Source organism: Elgaria multicarinata, chromosome 2 (genome assembly GCF_023053635.1).
Source record: "Elgaria multicarinata webbii isolate HBS135686 ecotype San Diego chromosome 2, rElgMul1.1.pri, whole genome shotgun sequence".
Taxonomy (NCBI): Eukaryota; Metazoa; Chordata; class Lepidosauria; order Squamata; family Anguidae; genus Elgaria; species Elgaria multicarinata.
Genome location: NC_086172.1, coordinates 130010400 through 130035951, shown reverse-complemented (window position 1 = coordinate 130035951; position 25552 = coordinate 130010400). Strand labels below are relative to the sequence as shown.

The 25552-nt window shown below is 43.5% G+C and overlaps 1 protein-coding gene across 2 annotated transcripts in view; it reads left to right on the top strand.

Moving 5' to 3' along the window:
• MAPKBP1 (mitogen-activated protein kinase binding protein 1) overlaps positions 1–25552 on the top strand; it is a 128973-nt gene that overhangs the window by 18065 nt on the left and 85356 nt on the right. For both annotated transcript variants that reach the window (XM_063117689.1, XM_063117688.1), the window contains exon 3: positions 23051–23142. In XM_063117689.1, the coding sequence (XP_062973759.1) occupies positions 23051–23142 (92 nt within the window). The remainder of the gene's footprint in view (positions 1–23050; positions 23143–25552) is intronic.

Sequence of the window (25552 nt, the reverse complement as noted above, 5' to 3'; positions counted from 1 at the left end):
CCCATTGTTCTTGACCATTGGCTGTTCTGGCTAGGCTGATGGGAGTTGCCATCCAACAACAGCTGGAGGGCCTCACATTCTCTTCCTCTGCTTTGGGTCTGGCTCTGCCATTTGCAGATCAGCACCAGCTGCCCGTGGGCTATTGATTTATAAAGCTAGATTATGAAGTAATGCTTCTTCAGGAGCAATTGTGGATTTTATTTGGAGAAGTGCTGGATATCTACAATTCCAAGCAAATGGGAGACAATAAAGCTGTCAGTAGCTACTAGTTGTGATGGCCATATGCTACCTTCAGAATCAGAGGCCATGTGCCTCTGAATACCACTTGCTGGGAAGCAACATCAGGAGCAGCCTATGGCCCTCAGAAGTGCTGCTGGGTATATAGGAACATAGGAAGCTGCCTTATGCTGAGTCAGGCCCTTGGTCCATGTAGCCCAGTATTGTTGACACTGACTGGCAGCTGCCCTTCAGGGTTTCAGGCAAGTGTTCTTCCAGCCCTACCTGGGGAGATGCTGGGGATGGAACTTGGGACCTACTGTGAGTTGTAGCCCCTCCCCTAGTAATTTTAGGCTCTGGTCTTCATGGTCTTCTTGGGTCCCTCCTTCATTAGATGGCAACGTGTATATTCCTTTACTCACTTAAAAATGTGATAAGGGGGTCCTCATGCACTTGGGTTTTTTTATGCAGCTAAGTGGGCCTATGGAGTGATTCCCCAAGGGCCGGCCCTGACTACACCACTGATTTCTCTCTTGTTGGTCTGCGGGCTTCCCAAAGGCATCTGATTGGCCACAGTGGGAAACAAGATGCCGGAGACTAGGTGGGCCTTTGGTCTGATCCACCACGGCTCTTCTTACGTTATTACATTGGGTTAAATCCAGTGCTGCGTTTCCCTTGGAGCAATGGGACTTCTGCTCGATGGAGGCTGGTGGCTCCGATGTCAGTAGGATGGTAAATCCGCTCTAGATTTCAGTGAGAACTCTAAAGGAGCTATCCAATATGCAGAAATGACTTGGATAGCTCCTTTAGAGTTCTGAATAACCCCGGGGTAGGGACTCATTACACCACCGACATTGGAGCCACCAGCCTCCACTGCTTCCGCTTTCTTTCTGCCCCACTGCAGTCTCCTGCACAAATCCCCTTCAATCTCCTCCAGAGGGTTCTGCAACCAGATTTGGGGGGCTGCAGAGGAAGGGGAAATCCACTCTGCTAGTGCTTTCTGTCCCACTGGTAAAAAGCCAGGGCTGGATACAACCCATTAAAATTAACGGGGCCTGTAGGCTGTGCATGAAAAGCTATCTGAAAAATGTCACCCTAATGCACCATTTCTCTAGTGTAGAAATACATATCTCTTGATCCAGATCACATCCTATCTTCATGGAGATTAGCGTGAGAACTGCATTGAATCCAGCTGAACCCAGGCGTCAGGAGCATGCTCACTTCAGCTAGTATGCATTTTTAATTTTTTTAAGTTAATTCAGAACTTATGATGGCCACATTCTCTCCCCCTCCCCCAATTCCTTCTTTCAGTGTCATTTGTGTGTGCGTGTGTTCAATCTGTCAGTGATCAAAGCTCCCTTAGTGATATTTTACAAATGGCAAAAAGCTGACTGTTAGAAAATGAATGCCTGTAAAGCTGTTTTGGGGTCAGAGTAGAAATCTGTCAAGGACGTGCAGCTGCCAAGAAACTTGTTTAGCTTCTTCGTGTGTTGCTCCTGCAAGGCAAGGCACTGAAGCAGTTTCCTAGCTGAGCCACAGAAGTAACGGCATTTACATGAAGCTATTTCCAACTACTGTGGTCTGAACGTATGTGCTCCAGTGTTGGATTTCATCTGGCTGGAAATAAACTCTGGGGCCTCTTTGTTTCTCTAACTGTTAACAATAGCTGAGTTTCGGCATGTGTTGGTACCAATAACGTGGGCCCCTTTGCTTGCTCCGAGTATAAGGAGGTCAGGGCTGAAAACGATGAAGAACCTCTGAAGTAGCCTTTCTGAAATAACTTCCAAATGTTTGGAAAGTAATTCTTGGTAGGATGTAAACCCCTGAGTGTTTCTGAAGGCATCCTGTATTAAAAAAACCAAACCCAACAACAACTGGAAATTGTATGGCTCCCTGGATATCGCTTATCTATCTCAACGTTCTAGGTAGTGTAGCTTCATGACTGGGTTTTCTACACTTTGGTGGCACCACATCTGGAAAGTGCATTCATACTACTTTCCCTCATTATGGATAGGATTCTCCGTGCCCAAGAAGTACCCTGCATTGGAGTGGGGTCCCACTCTTGTGCTTGCAGTGAAGAGAATGTGATGACCCGGTGTGTGTCTGTGTCTGTAGAGGTTTTTAAATAGTGTTTGTTTTTTAGTTTTCTGTTAAAATAATACATGATAAACAATCAGTGCAGACCAGAACTTCCAGATATAATTTCATATTTGATATCACCCTAAAGATAAAATGAACTATTAATTAGAAGTGTGCGAGTTATGCTTAACTAATAGCCCTTAAGCGAGCTGGTCTTCCAAAACAAATGTCATGCAGCGGAGGGTTGACGTGCACGTGGCTGTTCCTTTATAAATGAAATAAAAGGATACCAGATCACACCAGATTGCCCTTTTAAAAGAATAGGGTCACCTGAATATCTGCTGATGGTGCCTACTTAATTACCTGCCCTGTAGTAGCTCTAATAATGTGGAGAACTGGAGGTGTAAAGCTTCTAGTCCTGCAGAAAACTGAGAATTGCCAAACTTCTACAGCTGCTTAGATATCTTCTGTTTGTGTGTACCTCTTTGGTTCACTACAGGGCCAGAGGTCACACACTAAATTACTTGCTCTCCGTAGGTTTAGAGCTGCTATATCCCCCTTTTAATTGTACACTTATCTCCACCACTTGTGACCTGAGAGGTAGTTGACAACCTCTGTGTTTTTGCCATCGCAAGCAGACAGAAGAAGTGAGAGGTTCATCAATCCGTGGGTGTCCTACCTTCTGTTACTGTTGGGTTGCATTTGGCTTTAGTTTGCTTGAATGGAATATACTTTTATTAACATGCCTTTGTGGAAAATGTTTTACCTTGCTGTTTTCATGTGCTTTTAATTGGAATGTGAGTGTTAATTGAATCTTATTGCTATTGTGTGTTGTGAGCCACCTTGGAATATACTTAGGAAAGATAGGATACAATCTTTTAAAAAATTAATAGATTGGTATGTTACCATTGCTTAGAACTAAGGAAGGAGAATATCTGTGTTTCCCTTGCTAAGTAATAAGTAATGGGAATCCTTGCTGCCTCCACTCCAGTTTTTCTTCGTAGCCTCTCTTGAGTAGGACCCGTTTCTCTTAACACTAATTTTGTTATTTACCTCCCATCTTAGCCAACTACAGCCTTCAACGGTTTCATCTTGGCAGCCAGATCTCACCCTTTGCTTGAGTCAGTTGAGCTAATTGAGAGTGTTGTTTTCCTTTGTTTTGTTTACTTTGTTTTGTTTACTTAAATATGGAAACATATTCTTTACTTCTTTGCTTATGTGGTTCCTGCACCAGATTGAACTAATGACCTTGAGAGCTAAATTAAGTAGGAGCCTTTTCAGGCTGACCTATAAAGCCTTTGGTGGCGTGGCTGTTCTGTAGCAGCCTCTATTATGCTGTGATTGGAACACGAGGAGAGGATTTGGATCCCCTTTCAGAACTCTGCATGTTTGCATGTTTTTTTAAAAAAATCTTGGACCCAGTGGAACTGTGTGATAATAGTTGAGTTAGGAGGAAGATAAAACCTAATATTTCCCACAGGCTGTGAAAAATCAGTAAAAGACAGTGCCTGGCTTGCCCAAAGCACTACCCACTGGTATAGGATGTTGAATTCTGGCTTGTCATGATATGTGGATATGGTCATGCTAACAAACCATTTTTTGTTAACCACAAAAAGCCCAGAAAGAGAACCCATGATTCGTTCTTGGGTTGTGATCTTTGGGTTGTTGCTGTTACATGCGAACCCCAAGCCATGAATTGTTCTTGGATTGTTTCACCAGACTACAAAATAAAACCCCAGCTGCTCTATATGCCAGTATTTCAGTACTGCAAAGGCATTTGGGATAATTGGAGGGAGTGGGTGACGGAGGAGGGGAAAACAAACCACCCAGGGATTGAGAAAACAAACTAGTTTGTTTGATCATCTGTCAGACAAACCCTGGGTTGGTCAACAAACCAAGGATTAAATAAAACATAGGTTAGCATTAAGTGCAAACCAGGTCCCTGTGGTCCAGTGCTGACCTGGCATTTTAGAGAACAGATTTTATCTCTGCTCTGGACTCGGTATGTGGCCTTGGGCTAAGCCAGCCTTTCCTTCAATTTCAGGTTGGAGTCCAATACATCTGGAGCACACCAGTTTGGGGAAGGCTGGCCCAAGCAGTTTTTCTCAGCCATTATTCTCCATTTCAAAGTACAAATAACAGTATCCTACATCGCAGGGTGCTTGTGAGAAACTGATTGTTACATTGTTCTGATAATCTGTAACAGCCATATTCAATTTTTTTAAAAAAATATGAATAAAAGTGATTGTGCCCATTTTTAAATGCAAAGCATGTGTGGGCATGATAGTGCAGAACAAACAATTATTTAAACAGCTGGGAATTATTATTCAGGTTGTAAAGTAACTTCCTCCTTTCTGCTGCACGTGTTTATTGATTCATAGTTGCCTCTTGCTGTTTGCTAAACATACAGAGGGCTTGATTCCGCTTGGTTAAAAGATGGCAAATTGTGTTCTCTTACTAGCATGCAAATTCCTCCTTGCAATATTTGAACTATATAGGGCTGCCTTTGAAGATGGTTCAGAAATGTCATTCAGGGCCCACCGTTCTTGTAGGGTTGATTGTGGGGACCAAGCAATTGGAACATATGGCACATATTTTGGATCAGCTGTATTGATTGCTAGTGCATTCTTGAGTCCATCCTAAAGTGCTGGTGGTTACCTTTAAAGTCTTGAAACAATTTGGGACTAAGTGATTGGAAGACCACTTGCATCCACATGGGCTTGCCTAGGCCTTAAGTCTCAGATCAGATGCTTCTGGGCATCTTTCCCTTCACATCTTTCTCCTGATGTTCACGATCGTATCTCGGCATGTCTTTCAGATATCTCAGCTTGGCTGCTTCATCGTCATTTGAAACTCAATATGGCAAAGACTGAATTGCTCGTTTTTCCTCCTAAACCTTCTCCTCATCTCTCATTCTCTCTTACTGTCAATGATGTTACGCTTACTCCGGTCAAGGAAGCTCGTAGTCTTGGCTTTATCTTCGACTCCTCGCTCTCCTTTATTCCTCATATTGAGGCAGTAGCTAAATCTTGTCGATTTTTCCTGTATAATATTGCCAGGATTCAATCATTTTTGTCTGTCTCTTCCGCCAAGACGCTTGTTCATGCACTGGTTATTTCACGGTTGGACTACTGCAACCTTCTTCTCTCTGGCCTTCCTCCTTCTCACATCAGTCCGTTGGTTTCTGTTCACCACTCTGCCGCAAAGATCATCTTCTTGGCTCGCCGCTCTGACCATGTTACTCTGCTTCTGAAATCTCTTCATTGGCTTCCAATTCACTTCAGAATCCAATATAAACTTCTCCTGTTAACCTTCAAAGCTTTTCACGGTCTAGCTCCTTCCTCTCTCTCCTCTCTCATCTCACACTATTGCCTCGCTCGTGCTCTTCGCTCCTCTGATGCCATGTTTCTCGCCTGCCCAAGGGCCTCTACTTCCCTTGCTCGGCTCCGTCCATTTTCTTCTGCTGCCCCTTACGCCTGGAACGCTCTTCCAGAACATTTGAGAACTACAAGTTCAATCGCAGCTTTTAAAGCTCAACTAAAAACTTTTCTTTTTCCTAAAGCTTTTAAAACTTGATGTTGTGCAGACTTTATACTGTTAGTTTTACCCTACCCTGTGCCTGCTTACCCTACCCTGTGCCTGTTTGCATTCTCTTCCCCTCCTTATTGTTTTACTATGATTTTATTAGATTGTAAGCCTATGCGGCAGGGTCTTGCTATTTACTGTTTTACTCTGTACAGCACCATGTACACTGATGGTGCTATATAAATAAATAATAATAATATAAATAAATAATAATAATAATAACAAAGTATTAACTTAGCAGACACTGGGGACAGAGCCTTTTCAGTGGTGGGCCTGTGCCTTTTGAAATTCCTTCTCTATTTATCACCCCTGCCTTGATATCTTTTAAACAGGCTCTGAAGACTTATTTATTCCAAACTGCTTTTACGAGATACTTGATACTTGATATTTAATTGCTGCTAGTTTTAACTGCTCATGCTAGTTTTTCACAGCATATTTTTTTGCTGTTGATTTTAATACATTTTTCTGTTGTCTTCTTCCGCTGATATTGTTTTTCTCTGCTGCAACTTTTTTAGATGTATTTTAGATTAGGATGTTACAATTTGTGTGCTACGGACTGTTTTATTATGTTGTGAGCCATCTTGAGATGGGGAACCCTGCAGTTTATTTCCTATCACACAGGAATAAATGAACTCAGAGGCAAGCCGAGTTGTAGTCCAATACATCTGGAGGGCACTAAGTTGGTGAAGGTCGGTTTAATTCTTGGAGCACTTTGTATAAGAGAAATGGTGGCTTTCTTAAGTGAACTTTTTACTACCAGCATGTGAGATTTTCCACATTGTGTTTGAAACTGGAAGGTTGGCGTCTTTTTGGATTTCAAGTCCTAGATTTGGGAGGAGCAGAAATCTTCACTGGGACCTGGCTGTAAATGCCAATATTGTGGTTTTTTGTGTTTTGTGTTTTTTTAAGAGGAGTGTAGATGTGTCACTGCTAATTTCTTGTGAGAAGTGGTGCTGAAATGCAAAGGATCCCTTTATATGAAAAGCATGTGCTCTGTGGCTGTGCTATGGCCCCTCCCCAACTGACTGAATGCAGCTGGATGCATGCAGATGCAAATACACTCTGAAACATTTCCCTGCTTAACTGGTGTCATCGGCGCTTTATCTGTTTCTCAGATAATATTACTGAAAGCAAAGAGGCAGGGGTTGGCTCTCATTGCCATTGTTTTAAATGAATTCAGCATCTTCAAGCATTTTGGGTTGCCTCTGTCTTCCCAGCTGTACATGCGGCATGGTCAGCATTTATGCCAAACAACAGATGTGAGGGAGGAGTTTAAGTCTTAGATGTTGGAAGGCTGCTTGGCGATAATGACACCCCTCCTCCTTTTATAAGAAGCTTATTCAGTGAGGAGGAAAGCCGGGAGGAAATTGCCTGCAGCTGAGACGGGAGATTGATGCAGGGCTTGTGCAAGTGTGATTAAGGGAAATGCTTCAGCTGGGTCAGAGTTAACATGCACACACAGCAGCACACAAGTAGTAGAGGTGATCTGTTGGATCTTTTTGAGGGACTCGTTTGCTATCCGCTCATTCATCCCACTTCCTCATTTTCCTCTTCTTTATAGCTGTAGCATTGCAAACCCTTGGGAAGTTTTCAACTGATGTATTATTATTTTTCTTCTTCAGTCAACATGCTGTGTCAAGTGCCTTCTGTAAAGGCCACTTCAAACAAGATGAATTTGCTGCATGGATAATCCTTCCATGTTGGAAGAGAGGGAACTCAGGCTGTTGTGTGCAGTGACAACCTGCCGAGCTGCTCTTCTGCGATGGGGTGTGTGTACAGTTTGAATTGCAGGCATGATCCTCACACAAAATAACGGCACACATGCTTGTCACACGATCTGTTGCGTACTTTTTTGAAGGTGTGTTTGAAGCAGCCCCACATGTCTTTTAGTGTCTGCCTGCCTGCCTCTCTTTCTCCCTTCCTTTCTCACCCCACTACATCTGAGGAGCCCTTTAGATGTTCTCTCAACTGTACAGGAGCTGATCATGATAAACAGCTCCCATGTGGCTGGGAGAATGGCTAAAAAACTCCTCAAACAAACTATGGTGAAATGTTATCCACCAGTATTTTATTTCCCTCCAGTGAGAAATTTCTTCATATATAGATCTATAAATCTTTCCTGCTACCACTACATTTAATTGCTTTTAATGTTCTTTGCAGTGCCACAGACATCCACAGGCATCTTTTTTGGGGGGAAAAAGGTCAAACAGGTGTGGATGCTATAAAAAAAGTGCAACATTGTGGCCATGGTTAGATAATTAGCTCGGCTTAATAAGCAAGATATGAATGAGCCTGCTGCCTGTGCACACAGCCCCTTCACTTGACCCACAAATAATCCAGGAAATCTCAAATCAACCATAGTTTCCTGTTCCATCCAAAACTATGGCTACAAGCTTTGGAACATGCCAAGATATTAAACCAGGAGTTGGTTTGATATCCTGACATTCTCAAGCTGGTAACCATAGTTTCCTGGTTTGGAATGAAATGGGAAACTGTGGTTAATTGGGAGCTTCCTGGTTTCATCGTTACTGGCACAAAGAAAGGAGCAAGGACAGACTACATGTGTAGGCAAAAGGCTTGTTCACATCTTGGCTTATTAAGCTGAGATGTAATCCTCTGAACTGGGTCAGTGGATTTAACTCAATTTCTTCCCACCCCCCATGTGTATGAGTTCATGTCCTTTCATTTCTTTTTCTGCGGCAAGGTTTGGAACAATGATGAGGCTGGAAATCATGCATGGGCCGCTATTCAGCTCCAGTCTGGAACAGGCAGTGCCTTATCAAGTAAGCAGTTCTAGAACTAGTTAGCACTGCAAATGAGGTGTAATCATCCCTGGCTGGAGATTTGCATACAGCAAATGGAGAACGGAAAACCTGACAGTTTAAATTTGGTTAGAATGATGCCCATAGCTGATAAGAGGGAAATCCTGAATGACAGTACGAAAATATTGAGCTCTAGCTACACCCACACTTCAGCTGGTTTAATAGTCATTGGGCCCATTCAGAATACACCTTAAACCATGGCTTTAACCATAGTGGTTAAGCCAGAAAGCCAGGCCGTGTTTAGAAGACACCTTAAACCATTGCTTTAACCACGGTGAATAAGGCTTTTTGCTTTATTCTCTGTGCTTAAAGCCGTGGTTTAAGGTGTCTTCTGAATGGGGCCATTCTCTCGTAATATAAAACCCAGAGAATTGTAATTTGGTGGGGCAGAAGATGACCAGGAATTTCTAACAGAGTTCTGGGGACCTCTGTTAAAATTGCTATCACTTCTTTTAGGGTAAACTATTACATTTAGTGATGTGTAAATTTATAGTGTAGATGGGTTATCAGAAGTATTCCCAAATCAGCATGACAAAATCATTCCTGCCATCTAAAAACTACAAAACACTATATTGGTGCAGCTATTAGGAAGGGAAAAGTGTACAAAATGAACTTCAAAACTAGTCCCTTCAGTCTTAAAAATAACTTAATGGTGTTCCAGGTGCTTAAACTGCAGTTGTCTGTGACAACTAGTCTTATAGTAACTAAGGAAACTACTTTTTATTTGGTGACTACAAACAGTAGTTCCAAGAACACTTTGTAAAATGTCGACACCATTTCCAAGAGAACTTTTCCCACTCTCTCTTTAAATAAAAAATGGGCAGAGAGTGCAAATTGTAGCAGGATGGTGTTTTATTGGCATGTGTTTGATATGATTGCTGTGTTCAAAAAGCAAACAAAATAAAAAGGGAACCTAATGGGGTATGCTGTTCATCTTGTGTGCTGCATTGCGATTTCGATGGGTTTTATTGCAAGCATTTATTTGTTTAGAATATTTTTGGATTGCCTCCCCACTCAATGAGTGTTCAGAGGCATTGTACAATAAAAAAATACCAATATGCATGCACACAACCTAATGCTTTTCAAGCAGGTTTATTCCAAAAAGAGGGAAATGAAAAAAATCCAGGCCTGTATGTTATTTGAATTTGTTGCTTTTCTTTTGTTAACCATTGGGCTCATTCAGAGAACACTGAGGGCCCTGTGGTTAGCTTAACCATGCTTCTCTGTGGTTAGCACTAACCACAAGCTGTACGGTCACACATGACACAGTTAACCCTGTCCGGTTCCAGGTTTCCTTAATTACAGGCTAACCACAAAGCAGTTACATAAGCACCAGAGTCCTCCAAATGCTCCACCCAGTATCCCATCAGCCATTGTGTTCAGAGAGCTGGCAGTTGCGCAATTTAGGCAGCTCTATACTGCTAGGTCTATGGTTTCAGCCCCTTAACCACAGATGTGTGTCAGACAACACGTTAAGCCAAAATTAGTGCCACTAACTCTGCTGCAGAACAGGGTTAGTGAAGTCAACCACAATGTGGTTAGTGGAAGCACCTTGTTAAGGAAAACGCATGTCAGACGACACCGTTAACCCTGCTGCTTAACTAAAAACCCTTAACCAGCATGGTTAATGGTGTCGTCTGAATGGGGATGTGGAAAAGGGAGAAAAAACACCACTAGGCAGTACGAGAGAAGAGACTAACTCCGGTGCTGTGAAGTATGATAAATCTTTACTGGTATTGTCCAGGGGTGGGGGGGGGATGTAGTTAAAAAAGCTTGCTTTTTTAACTACAATTTTTTCTCTGACAATACCAGTAAAGATTTACGGTACTTCATAGCACCACAGTTAGTCTCTTCTCTCGTGTCGTCTGAATGGGGCCAATTTTGTGTTATTATTTTACTGTCTTTAATTAAAATGCTGCAATACTGTGATGCTGTTTGACAGCCTTTTAATAATGGGTGCCCATTGTTCTTACTCTTACTTTTGTCTAAAAAGAACAGTTCCTTTTGTAATTTATATACCGTTTGTGGGTAAAACTGTTCAATGTCATAAAAACGGTTAGAAACATAGAAAGGCTGGCTTATATTGAGAATTTTTCTACACAGCTTTCAGTTTCATCACAGAATTGAGATCCAAGCACTACATAAAGAGTGTTTCCTTTCCTGTTTTCCTGCTGCATAACTTCTAGGTGGCACTCTGGTATAGCAGAATAGCACAAATACACAAGAGGAAATCATACTTTCTTTCCATTTTGCATTTAAATGCCGCATTCCCCCTACTCTAAAAAACTGCACCTAAAGTGGGGGTTAGACACAGAAGCAAAACTTGAGGGTCACTATATCATCTAAAGAACCCGTAAACAACCGAGAGTACAGAATGATGAGCATGTGATACATGCCTCATGTAGAAAAGCCCTCAGAGTTGAGTCAGACCATGGATCCATCTACTGTAGCTCATATTGTCTAGACCGACTGGCAGCACTTCTCCAGGGCTTCAGACTGGAGTCTTTCCCGAGCCCTTCCCGGAGCTGCTGGGAATTCTGCATGCAAAACATGCTCTTCTGCTGAGCTACAGCCCCTCCCTAAAGGAAAGAAGCTAAGATGACATAGCTGGCGTCTTATCAGACAAGTTATTCATCTAGTGTGGTACTCTTCATTTTGGCAGTGATTCTCCAAGATCTCATGCAAGGCTCTTTCTGATCCCAACCGCCTGTGATCCTTTATCTGAGAATGCCAGCTGTTGAGTCTGGGACCTTTATGTTGTGCAAAGCATGCACTCTGCCATAGGGGTCTTGCTCCCCCTCCCCCTTCTTCCCAAGTAAAGCTAATTTTGAATCTAGTCAAACTTAATTCAAATGAAGTAGGAAGTTTGGTTGGGTTGATTATAGTTTCACTTCAGGGAACACAGCATTTGAAAGTCGCTGTAGGACTGAACAGGATAAAAACGTTACTACTTTTCAGTTAGCAGATTGTACTTCTAGCAGTTACTCCATCAATTGGCTGGATCTCATTTTTGCCTTCTGCAAATTGAAGGCTCCTTCTGTCCTTGGGAGGTTTTTTTTTGATCCAGTGGAGGATCCCACTGGTGGAAGTGGGGAGGAGGGTATTTTCTTTCCTCCCTCCCCTGCAGCCCTCCCAGACTATTCCACAGGGGCTCCCCCAATTCTCTGGAGCATATTTTCACAAGGTGCAAGGGGGAAAGGGGAATTGGTTGGTGGGTGCAAAGCCTGGATCCAAGCCATTGTGAATCCCGCTATTGATTATATTTGTATCCAGCAAATTAGTTTGATATTACAACTCCCTCCCACCCACCCACCCTGCAATCATGTATGTTCTTCATTTAATGATGACAATTGAAGGCACTTGTGACAGACATTTTTTTAATGCAACAAAGCAGCCAACTTGAAAATCTATTTTGGATGGTGGTTCAGTTCTATAGGAAAAGTGGATTTGCCTAGCAGAGTTCAGGTGAATCTTATCTGATGCTCCCTGACTATGTTAGACTGTCATTATGAGCACTGGTATTCTGGCAAGAACAGAAATGTCAGCAGAGGAAAAGGCAGCTTTCATAGTCAAGGGGTGACTAACAGTAGTAAATCCTAGCCTCTTCATTGGCCTTGCAGAAATTATTCCAGATTGTCTTTTAAAATGATTGAACGTTACTCAAAGGAATTGAGCTTTAGGCTTCTAACTCCTCCAGATGCTTACTTGTTTTTGAATTTTATCTCAAAGCTTTGCTTGTGGTTGTTTAGTTGCATACAAATAGTATATCTGTTAATAAATCCCTATATTTTGTAGTAGTGGATAAATATAAGAATTTCACTAATCCGTAGATCGGCCACATACTGTTGCCACAGAAGCATTTAAAAGCCCCCTGTAGGACTAAACAGGATAATGAGGTCCATCACACCAGTGTTTTATTGCATTGTCGTCCTGCCTTGTTTACCATTTTGTCCCACGACGCTCACATGATGCCGTCCCTGTCCTGCAGTCATCTTGCCTCTTCCCTCCGTTTTCCATGTTTTTCTGGGGCGGGCAAAGTGTGGTGTTTTTTACTCCACATGGGATAAAATTGCCAGTCCATCCCTGTGTATTGCCAACCTTGTGCTAGGTCGCAGAACGTCCCCCCCTTGGGAGCGTGCGTATTGAAGGATGGTCTTGCTGACAAAAGAGGAGGGCGGTGGTGGTTCTCCTCCAGTCCATAGAACTGCTCAACCGAGAAGGAGGAGGAGGGAGAGAGGGTGCGCGCAGACCTTGTGCAGAATTGAGCATCATCTTACCTCTAAAGGCAGAAATGGTGGCTAAATCGCTAAAACACTAGACAACAAAACCAGAGGGGGGAGGCGACTACGCCCATCACAATTCCACCAACCACAAGAGCCAATGAACTGGAGGAGGAAGGAGAAGGGGACGAGGTGGGGCGGGTGTAATAGCAGAAGAGCGAACAAGTGAAAAGAGATTTCACCGGTACAATGGCAATACCAGGAAGGCACGTGAAAGGCACCAGTGCTTGACGCGCTAATAAAACAAAGGCAGAAACCACAGATCATACCTGGGGGGAAAAGTAGGTGTGATGGACCCCAATGACACTGTTTTGGATTTTTGGATCCTTCCAGACAAGTCTTCTAGCCACCCAAAAGTTTGCCTACTCCTGTGTTACAGGATGTGAGGACTGTTTTACTTCAGGGGCCCATCTATATGAGTGATTTACTCCAGCACTGCTGTGTCTCAGTCTCATTTGGGACACATTATGCTGCCGCCACTTTGCAACAACAGCTCAGTTTCCTGCCTGAACACCCACATTTTTGTGAAGGTGTTTTGCACCAGATCTTCTTCTTGCTGCGGCTTCAACGCGGTTCGTGTAAACTCTGCCCCGATTCCCTAAAGTAGATTCAACTCAGTGTGACGGCCATGCGCAGTGGTGTGTTTGGGTCTAACACGGGGTGCCCTTTACTTTTGTCCCCCACCCCCACCTCATCCATGTGGACGTTAATGCTTTGTTTTCCCCCAAACAAGCCGGTGCTTTGGGATGACTGTTGTTCCTTTGAAATCTCCACTTCTCCCCTAAAATCAGCAGACTAAACATGTATACTGAGAAGTAATTTTCATGGATTTGCCCTGCACTTACTCAACACGGAGCGGAGCGAGAGAGGGCTGAGGGAGCCTATTGTTCTGAGCCTGCGCCTGTCTGGCGATGCGGAGCTTCACTGATGGGTCAATGAGTTTAAAAGGTGCCTTGGTCTTCCCCAAATGAGCCTGCGCTTTGGGATGAGTTCTGTTCTTTTGTAATCTGCACTTCTGCTCTGACACTAGCCATGTCAACGTGGAAATAATTCCTAGTGAGGTTCCACCTCTTCTCAAACAGAGAAGTGAGGAGGTGAGTGTGTGTGTGGGGGGAATAAAAAGAAAAGGGCTGGGTTGGGGGCGGGGGCTGCTGAACCCTCATCCTCTCCCTTCCAGGGAAGGGCCTCTGTGGAGCCTGGAATGCCATGGATTCTCCATTGTGCCACCTGCTCTCGTCCTTCATGACCCGGCTGCTCATCCTGGAGAGAGGAAGGTACACATAGGTGTGCACGCACACACACACACACACACACACCCCTCCCTTGATCTGGCCATTGACTTTCACTGCCCCTAAGAGTGGGCTGAGAGAGGAGGTGGGGAGTCTTATGTTGGTTGTTGCTGATAATGTTTGGTTTTGGAAGCTTGTTGATGCTGTGAGGGCTCCATCTGTCTCCCATGCAAAAGGGGTTCTTTTGAGGGGGGGATATCTTGCTGTCATTGGCTGTATGTGCCATGAAAGGAGCAAATCTGATTTCCTGAAAATGTGGCTTAAAACAGAATTGTGTTAGAAAGCATCTCCATTGAGACGACCCTCAGGTGCACAGATTCAGCACCCGTGGCTTGGGCTAATGGATCAGCAATGTGCCCCCTAAGAGCTGAAGTGGGGGAGAGACTGCGAAAAGCCGTGCCTTGTAAGAGAGTGAGAACCATGAAGACTGACGTTGTTGAGGGCACATGGGGAGTAGATAGTTAAGGAACACTTTTTCTCTTGCAGTCTTTCCTCGTGTTCCTCACAGTGCCTCTGCGCTGTTCTCCAGTTCTTTGTGTTAATGCATATACTATTTTAGATTTATCAAATGCGGTGATAAATTGACAGGTGGGCCCACGCAGACATTACAGTGTCAACTGGCAGAGCTATTAGAATAGAGACTGCTGGCTGGCATTTTCCATTAGGAAAGCCCCACCTCCCCAGCCCACCCACCTTTTGAGTATATGAGATTTTATAATGCACAGTGGTGTTTTATGCAGCAAAATGATTGCAGTTCCCCAGCAAGCTCACAGCACACTCTTTGGCAATGTTTGACAATTAGGTTGGGAGAGCTGCATCTGGAAATCTAAAATGAAAAGATCGTTAGGAGGACTTCTGTGTAGAGACGGAGGAAAAAAGGAAATCTGTTACTGTGCAGAGTGTAATAATCGGCTAAGTGTTGGAATTTTGAATGCTTTGAATGGGAGTGATAAGGAGCTCCATCACGCCAGCATTTTATCACACTTTTGTCCTGCCTTGTTTACTATTTTGTGCCGCAACCCTCACATGACATCATCCCTGTCCAGTCATCTCACTTCTTCCCCCCCATTTTCTGTGTTTTTCTGGGGCAGGGAAAGTGCGGTATTTTTTCTCCATGTGGGATAAAACCGCCCTTCCGTCCCCATGTATTGCTGTCCTCACACTATGTCACAGAACGCCCCTTCTTGGGGGCCTGTGCGTTGAAGGGTAGCCTTGCTGAGGAAAGAGGAGGGTGAGGGCAGTTCTCCAGTCTGTAGAACTGCTCAACTGGGAAGTGGGAGGGAGAGAGGGTGCGCGAAGACTCCGCACAGAAGGGAGTATCATCTCACCTCTAAACTTCTGTAAACTGCCCAGAGAGCTTCTGCTATGGGGTGGTATATAAATGTAATAAAATAAATAAAGGCATTCACAATGTCCATCAACCACAAGAACCAATGGACTGGAGGGGGAAGAAGAAGGGGACAAGGTAGGGTGGGCACAATAGTTGAAGAGCGAACAGATGAAAAGAGATTTTGCCGATACAATGACGATATCTGGAAGGCACGTAAAAGGCACCAGCGCTTGATGAGCTAATGAAATGGAGGTGGAAACCGCAGATTGTACATGGATAAAGATGTAGGTGTGATGGGCCTCAAGAAAACAGTCTGACAGTCTTCCCTGACTTGGTGCCCTCCAGATGTTTTAAACTTCTGCTCTCAGTACTCCTGACAATTGGCCATGTTTGGAGCTGAAGGTCAAAACATCTGAGGGGGGCACCAGGCTAGGGAAGGTTGGTCTATTGTTTCAGACTCGCTTATTTTGGCCCTAGCCTTCCCATGTGTAAAGAATATCAAAGTTCCAAAGCTTGTTCCACTTTCTAAGCTAACTAGGCTTTTAAATCCCATGTTCCTCAGGATAAGTCAAATCTTTTGGGGTTGGAGTTGGGGTTGTCTCCCCTTTAGCAGGTGGAAAGTGTACAAAAGTTACTTGCTAATTTATGGTGTAATCCTGTATTACACTTAAGCACACTTACGAGACAGTTAAATCCAATTGAGTAAAGCTAGACAGCAGCCTTCCCCACCTAGTTCTCTCTATATGTTTTGGAATCCAGTTCCCATCAGCCCCAGCCATCATGGCCAATGGTTATAGTCCAAGACATCTGGTGGCCACCAGGTTGGGGAAGTCCTCTGTATATGCCTGTCCTGTTGAGTTCAATTGGATTTACCATGTTTAAGTTTGAAATCTTAGTGTTATGCAATTATGGAATGATTTTTCCAACGAGGCCCACTTGGCACCAACCTGTAATCTTTTCGGTGCCAGGTAAAAACTGTCCTCTTCTCCCAGGCATTGGGCAGCATAGAATGAGTTTTAATTACGACTTGGACTGTCTTTGGCTGATTGTTTAATACATTGTTTTTAGATATATGTCGCGTGTGTTATCTGTCTATATGCTTTTATGCAAATGCTTTTTTGTCCTTTGTGTAATATATTTTAACAGTTTTAAATTTTTGTGATCCACCCAGAGAGTTTCAGCTGTGCGGCAGTATGGTAATGTAATAAATGAATGAAATAAAATGAAAACATCGGGAAGGCATCAGGTTTTGCAACATTGGACTAGACCAGCCTTCCTCAACCTGGGGCGCTCCAGATGTGTTGGACTGCATCTCCCAGAATGCCCCAGCTGGCTGGGGCATTCTGGGAGTTGTAGTCCAACACATCTGGAGCGCCCCAGGTTGAGGAAGGCTGGACTAGACTATACCAGACTAGATGGGCAAATATTCTGAATGAGTAAAAGACAACTTCCTTTGTGATAGAAGCAATTGGTGTCTGTGGTGTCCCCGGCCAAATATATTTGTGGCTTTGGAAGACCTTCAGCAGCCTCCAAAACCGGTTTGATCACAGGTGATAAGAAATGGGTGCATGGGCTCGACAACCATGCCTCTGATACCACCTTGAGCTCTCATAGAGGTTTGTCAGACAAGTGTTTTATCGCCTGCCCGCTTCTGCCCACTTGTGGATGTGTGCGCTTCCTTTAGGCAGCATTGTCCACCTCCTGTGCACCTCCCGCTCGTTTTCCATCACAAAATAGATGGAAAATGGAATGTGCTGCAATCTCCTGCTGTGTGCAGGAAAAGCTATGTGAGAAGTACTGATGGTGCTATATAAATAAATAAATAAATATAATAATAATAATAATAATAATAATAATAATAATAATAATAATAATAAGTACAGCCCCTGAATGGGCCATTTGGTCTTTCTTTACTTCCTCTTTCTGCCTGGAGGGGAAAGAGGAAGTAATGAGGGACAAAAGCAGGGGTGGAAAAGCGACGGTAAGGAAACACGATTTCCCCTCATGTGATGATGCTCTTAATCAACTGTCTGTCTCCAGCCTTGCTCTGCCTGTTTTGTTCTTATTTTGATATATCTGTTCCGGTATTTTAGAACTGCCACTACAATATGTCTGCCCAACACAAGCTCTGAGGGGGAGGGGATGAGACTGTATGCAGGAGGAAATAATTTTTAAAAAATCCACTTTAGAATAATGAACGTGTTGAAGACATTGCAAAAAGAAGCTGTTTTAAATTAGAAAAAAAAATACAGAAAAGTGTGTGTTCAGGAGCTGCTTATTGGTTGTGCAATAACTCATAAAGTTCTCCACTTTTAATTTCCTTGTCAAAACTTTGTAATCAAAATTGAAAACACCAAGCCCTGTGAAAACAAATTGCACACATGTACACACACATGTACACACACAATGTAAGCAAGCAAAACGACTTGGTTAGGAGCCAGCCCTTCTAGCCGCCAGCTTTTGCCCAAAGTGAATATATTACAGCTGTGTTATAAAATCCCCACAAGAAGGCTTTGCAGTGGAAATGCTGACAGTCCCCCTAAGGAGAGCAATGTGCTGCAATTAGTGTTCTGGACTGAATGTGCCAAATGGAGCCCAGCAGAGCCTCATGTATTAGCGTGAGGTTTTTTTTGTTGTGCAGCGGTATTGAGTTGTGCATCCTGACAGTAAATTGCACCCTGTGGTGGTCTTGTGTGCTGCTATCTGGTCCACAACTCTAGACGCTGTAGAGGAGGGGTGAACGAGGGTATTCCCTTTCCTTCCACCCCCCTCCTTAGCTGCTTGTAGACGGAGATGCAGGACACCCTGATGCTGACAGTGCACGCTTGTAAGGTATATTTGGGGGATTGAGTGTACTCGTTCTTCAGCACATCTGATCCCTGTAAACCACACAATGTCTGTCCTTGTACCCTGCTCATCTTTCACCCATCTACAAGTGAGGTCAGTTCCAGAGCTATTGCAGGCTGTGCCTGGCCGTGCTCATGAATTGACCAATTGACTAATCATTGTTTAAGGATGCGCACAGGTAAGCCATCTTCAAAGACTGGAAGGCAATATAATAGTCTGGTGGCTAACTGTGGGTGTATGCGTTGTTTTTCTTTGTCCCGTTGTCCTCTCTGATCAAATACGTTTGGGAGGGTTTTCTGGAGTTGTCGTTCATTTGTTCGCAGCGTAAGAGGCAAAGGGAAAGAGTCTGGAGGCAGTTGAGTAAGATTTGGTGTTGAGTGAAGCAACACAAGGGCCCGATTACTGGAAAACCTTTCAGTTATGGTTTCCAATGCCTCTCAGCCCTTATTAAAATGAGGCGTTGCAGTAACTAAATTCTCTCCCAGGATAATGGAGCATTTTGCGTTTTCCACATGCAATGTGTGGTTTTACCCATATGTTGCTGTTGCACTGATAACTCTGTGCATGGTAAGTTTGAGTGGCAGATCTATTAATTAGAGTAGATGCTGCCCTTTCTTGTTATTGAATTAAGGAATTAGTTCTTTGACTTGGGAGGTGTATTTATCGATGCTATAAATCTTTCTCTACTGGTGCGTATGGAAAGGATAGTCTGGAGGGTTTGCTAAGTAAATATGGAACGGCCGGTTGGATGTTTTCTCCCTTTAGAAGCAGGCGGTGTTCTGCTGAAAGCAACCAGCAGCTTGTGTGTTGTGATAGGACTGATCCATTAAAGGAAGATGAGAGACCTTGAGTTGGTTTCCACCACTGAAAATTCACGCATGCTGAAATGGCAGCTGGTTCCCATGTAAACAGCCTGGTTTACATAGGCTTTTTTTCATTTCTTCGTGTACCTGGTTGCATAGAGCAATTTGGTGTGAGTCACCCTTTTGACTGCTCCTTTTGCCTTTGGGGCATTTTACAGAATCAAGGATTTAGAAGTTCTGAGTTTGGGGGCAGCAAATTCAGCACCTTCCCCAATCAGACAAAATCTGGGTGGGTTGAATGCTCTCTGAGAGCATTCCCTTAGTGACTCTGAATTTGGACTTCTGGGAAGGACTGTGTCCTCACTGGGAAAATGGGGCAGACTGATCTGAGAAGAAGAAAGTTAGTGCTGGTATTTCTCTGTGTTTGGTATTAAGATGAGGCCAAAGAGATCCTGCTCTATTCTAGTCCTGATGCAAAACTTTGGCATTAGTATCTCAGTTCATGTCTTTGCGTATAGTTTGCATGCTCTCCTGTGCAACCTTCCCCAACCTGGTACCCTCCGGATATTGTGGACTACAACTCACATAATCCCTGACTACTGGGCATGCTGCCTGAGGCTGATGGTAGTTATAGCCCAAAATATCTGGAAGGCACAAACAAGGTTGCCTGCTCTGTAGTGATTGCTACAAACACAGCTTTAAACTCTAAGGTGATTCGTAGCTAAAGAAGAATATATTCATCATCATACAAATATGCAATATTGGTTACACTCAAGTTCAACAAAGTTTATTTTCTTAAGAGCAATAGGTGTTGTCTTGTTAAAGACGGTGGGGTAGGTAATAAGCATTTTCTTTTGAGACAGCAAACCAAGCGTTACTTTGAATTACGTTATCTGCTGACTCTTGCTTGCATAACTGTATATTAATATGCCCTTTTCAGAAATATATAATCACGGGAAGGAAAATGCTTGTGTTTTGCTTTTTGGAAAACCACATTTCCAAAGAGATGCACATTTTGTAACAGGAAGGGACCTTTTGGGGGTTCTCCCTTCCTGCCTTGAGCCATCTGGTACAAAAGAATGTGGGCCAATAGGCATGTGGGGGGTGGGGGCTGGGGGCTCGGAAGGGCTGCCAGTAGGTTATGAAACCCGTTTACCTGTAGGCCACTAGTTTGCATCTACTGCAAGCTAGCCAAATTATTAACATATGAAGAAAAGACTTAAGCAATTCTATTGGGATGGGAAATCGTCTTGCAAAAAAGATAAACCTGTTGTAACCAGGTATCTTTATGGGCAAATCTTTCAATCTGATCCCGCAGACTTTTTCAGGTGTGCCCTGAAGCTGGTTGGCAGTGCTCCCTGTGGGAACGTTGGGAAGACTGGAATCTCTGGAGGATGGCTAAAAGCATTAATGAAAGCTAATAACTGTGTTGCCCATCCCTACAGGCCTTTTGGAGACGTGACAAAAGATGTAACCAAGTATTGTAACTAAAAACAAAAGAATCAACATTCAGCCCAATAAAACCATGCATTGGTGTAGTAACAGTGTTAGAGAAACAGTACATGAGCCATATTCCATTTGATAAAAGAGAGAGAGGCGGAGCACTAGCAACACTGTGGTGGTGCTATTCTGCCAGAAGGCTTGCACTGGTGTTTGCACAAGAGTAGTACACAGGATGTCACTAATACATTTGTCCTGCTTGAGGGTTCCTGGTTGACAACTGGTTGGCCACTGTGTGAACAGAGTGCTAGACTAGATGGACCCTTGATCTGGTCCAGCAGGGCTCTTCTTATGTTCTTATTTTCTCCTGTTCATGGTTCTTTGTATCCAAGGGTATATGAATTGGTTCCCCCTCCATCTGGCTACCTGGCCACCATTCTAAAGGCAAGATTCAGAAATGACTTATTGCACATACCAGTGGGGTGTTTTGTGTATAAGAGATCCGGGTTCAAACCTTTGATCAGCTTCTATGAAGCTAATTGGTACAGACAGCAAGCCTATGGCCCCTAGATAGAATATAGGGGAAGGGGGCTGTAGGATATTCCGTATCCCTGCTGGCTGCCTCTATGAGCTCTCAAATGCGAGCTTGGAGAAGAGGAGAATAATGGGAGGGGAGGAGACTTTGATGGCCGGCTTATGAAGAATCCTCCAGCTACCCCAGCCTCCTTCCTTCCTGCTCTGTAGAGCCACAGCTAGACGGGCAGAATCACCCATCTAGTGGAAATGCAGGGCGAGAGGAGCGCAGAGGTGACAACCACCTCTGTGCTTATTATTATTATTATTATTATTATTATTATTATTATTATTATTATTTATATAGCACCATCAATGTACATGGTGCTGTACAGCGTAAAACAGTAAATAGCAAGACCCTGTCACATAGGCTTACATTCTACTAAAGTCATAGTAAAGCAATAAGGAGGGGAAGGGAATGCAAACAGGCACTGGGTAGGGAAAACAGGCACAGGGTAGGATAAAACTAACAGTATAAAGTCCGAGCAACATCAAGTTTTAAAAGCTTTAGGAAAAAGAAAAGTTTTTAGCTGAGCTTTAAAAGTTGTGATTGAGCTTCTCCTGTCCTCCGAGTTCAGAGGCTGACAGGCATCCAGATAGGATTAGCTGTTGTTTCCTGGGTTGCTTACAATGGGCCCATTCAGGAGACACTTTAAACCATGGCTTTTAACCATGGTGAATAAGGCTTTTTGCTTTATTTACCATAGTTAAAGCCATGGTTTAAGGTGTCTTCTGAACAGGGCCTTTGTGTGATTGGGTTGAAGTGATTTATATTATCTGACATTAATATACCTATAAAGAATAAGTCTTGTTGGCTTGAGGATAAGCAACTCAGGGGCTTTATGGGGAGGGCAATGTAAACCCTATAACCTTAAAGCAGGAGTGCAGAATCGCTGGCCAGCTGGACAAATCTGGCTTGCCAGGGATCCTTTGGGGTGTGTCCATCCCCAGATGGTCCCTCCAGCTTCCCCCAACTGCTGATCATTTGGTGGCTTCTCAACTTTTGGGCCTTTTGTTCCTTCTAAAATGTCGAAATGCTCCCCACCCCCAGGCTCCGTTACTGGCAGCAAGAGCTTTACACTAAAAGATGCTGGTGTTCTTGGCTCCTCCGCTTTTGCCCTGCCCTGCCCTGTTCAACACCCCTGCCTTAATGGCGGACATTTCCTGACTACTGACTCGCTTAAGTTACCTGACCTGGCCATTTCCTTCAGAAAGCTTTGGAGAGGAAGTTTCCATAGTAAATCGCCCAGAGACCTTCAGCTATTGGGCAGTATAGAAATGTAATAAATACCACTTACATAAATAAATAGGGACCTAACATTACATTTGCTGAAATGGTTTTATAGATCTTTATAGGAAGCTGCCCCACACTCTTAAAAGAAACTTGGCAGGGACCAGTGGCCCTTTGGGACTGCTGCTTGTCTCTAACCTCCCCTCCCCCCCAGCATTTTCCATGCCCTTTTGTCGGTTTCTGCTTTTGTAACAGTTTTCTGAAGGTACTTCTCAATTATAAGACCACTAGTTGTGGACCAGGTTATATTTTGTTCTGTACAGAGCCTTCCATGCTCAATAGGTTTGCCATCAGCATCAAGAGAACAGCTCTTGACGTCGGGTCACATTTTTTTCTGAGTTCTGTACATCGTCCAGTGAGAGAGACAGTGTGTGTGTGTGTGTGTGTATCTATAAATAAGTAAATAAAGTGTGTTTGGGGGGAGGTGGGGGGAGAGTTAAATACAAGCTGAATTCAATCTCTCTGAATCTCATTTCCTTTTTTCCTTTTGATTAGGTGACCTTGGAGAAGGTGCTGGGAATCACTGTCTCTGGAGGCAGAGGACTGGCTTGTGACCCTAAGAGTGGACTCGTTGCCTATCCAGCTGGGTGAGTCACTCGGGGTGCTCTTAAATGACTGCAAGGGCAAGGCTTATGTCAAATCTGTCATGTAGTAGGGTGATGCATTTTATGAGAGTCTCCTACACTTCTCTCCAATTATGGTGAACAACAACAGTGTTGGTTTAAATCATTGCTAGAGGGAATACTCTTTACCTGTCACAGCTAATGAAATTCTCCTCTGCGGTTCCTCCTCTTGCGCTCAGCTAAGTTTTAATTTTGTTTTAAATAATTGGATTCCAGAGCATGCTGAACCTGGACATAACTCAGAGAAAATGAAATCGATTCTGAGCTCCTAGTGAAGCAGGAACTGCTCCCTAAGGATGTCAAATAACTTTGTGATGCGAACGTTCATGGACCGTCGTGGTCCCTCTTGCATGCAGAGGGAAAGACCTTGGTCATTTTCCATCGCTGTTTTGATTCTGAGCATGTACTCTTCTTCCCAGCTTTCCTTTAAATGGGCCAAAACTATTATCTGGTCAGATAGTTTCAGTAAGGGAGCCCCATCAGTAATATTCTGCCTAGTGGGCAACTTGAGTTTGTTTGATCCCAATAAGCATTGAGGCAGCGTCAAAATCTTTGGATGTACAGTGCAGCCTTTGTAATCTTCTCTGAAATAATTTTCTGTTAGGATTTATATGTATTGGAGGAACTGCAATAGTCTTGTATCCCTACAGCCTATGAGTTGAAGTCAAGGAATGCTTCCCACCTGCCCGTCCTCCTCAAGGTCTCAAGGACTCCAGAGCACAGGAGACTCAGAGTGGAACCAAGCCACTGTCTCCATTGCTCTTGGGCTCCATCATCCTAGGCAAAAGGGAAAGACGGCCGAGTGATGCTCTGGACAATCAGACAGGCATTGAGGAGAGGCATTCCTTCTTTTCACGGAATCAAAGGATTTTTATTTATTTATTTATTTATTTATTTATTTATTTATTTCATTTTTATACTGCCCAATAGCCAAAGCTCTCTGTGCGGTTCACAAAAATTAAAATCATGAAGAGCATAAAAATAACCAACAATCTAAAAACACAAATACAAAGTACAATATAAAAAGCACAACCAGGGTAAAACCACACCGCAAAAATTGATATAGGTTAAAATATGGAATTAAAACAGCAAAGTTTAAATTTAAGTTAAATCAGGTGTTAAAATAAAAAGGTCTTCAGCTGGTGATGAAAGGAGTACACTGTAGGCACCAAGCGAACCTCTCTGGGGAGCTCATTCCACAACAGGGCTGCCACAGCAGAGAAAGCCCTCCTCCTGGTAGCCACCTGCCTCACTTCCTTTGGCAGGGGCTTACGGAGAAGGACCCCTGTGGATGATCTTAAGGTACATATGGGAGGAGGCGTTCCTTCAAATAACCTGGCCCCAAACCATTTAGGGCTTTGAATGTTAGTACCAGCACTTTGAATCGGGTCCAGATTGGCAGCCAATAAAGTTTTAGAAGGACTGGTGTGATGTGGTTTCGCCGGCCTTCTCCTCACTATTCTATCATGGAGCTGAGTCAGGGGCAGGCAACTTGATGGCCTCCATAGGTTTTAAATTACCACTCCCATAAGACGTTGGGTGCTGGTTTTATTCTGTTATTGCTGTACTTTTCAAATTGCATGTATTTGTTTTATTGTTTTAACCATGCTTTATTTGAAAATTTTGTTACCTATGGTTATTAGCCATTTTGAGCACTATTTTCTTGTTGGAAATTAACAAAATAAAATAAAGCCCCAGCCAACATGGTCAATGGTAAGGGAGTATGGGAGGTGTAGTCCAAAACACCTGGAAGGCACTAGGTTCCTCATGCCTGCACTATATGTATCTCCATAAGAGGAGAGTGCTGGGAGTAAGAAGAGTAAAAGTCACATGTCTGGGTTAGAAACTGCAGGCAAACATCTTGGAAAACCAAATGTTGTCCAGGTGTGTCTGAAATGTCAAGGCAAATGCCTTTCATTTATTTGCATCGTATCCTTAACACAATGGGAACTCAATCAGGTAGTGAAGAGAGTGCCTGACTGTGATTCTGGAGTATGGTGAATATTTAGCCAGTTTTAGTTTTGCTAATGCAAGTGGTTGGCTATAATTAATCTTGAGTGGGAAGAAAAGAAATGGAGTCCAGTCTTAGAAAGCTGCTACTTTGGCAACAATAGGCCCATAGTGGGGGTAGCACAGCAGTCATATTTGTCATAGCTTGACTTGCCATGTGATCAGTTTTAAAGACGGCTTGACAGAGACTTTTGTCCCTGGGTTTTTAAGCTTGTGCTCATTGCTTAGCAATATACTTGCATACATTTAAATGATCTACTGTACAATTCACCCAGATGCTGAGAGCTTGGAAAATACATTTTCTGCAGAGAAGCGGTGGCAGCTGAGATACCGAAATAAGGGAAAGGGCTTGGCACTACTGCTG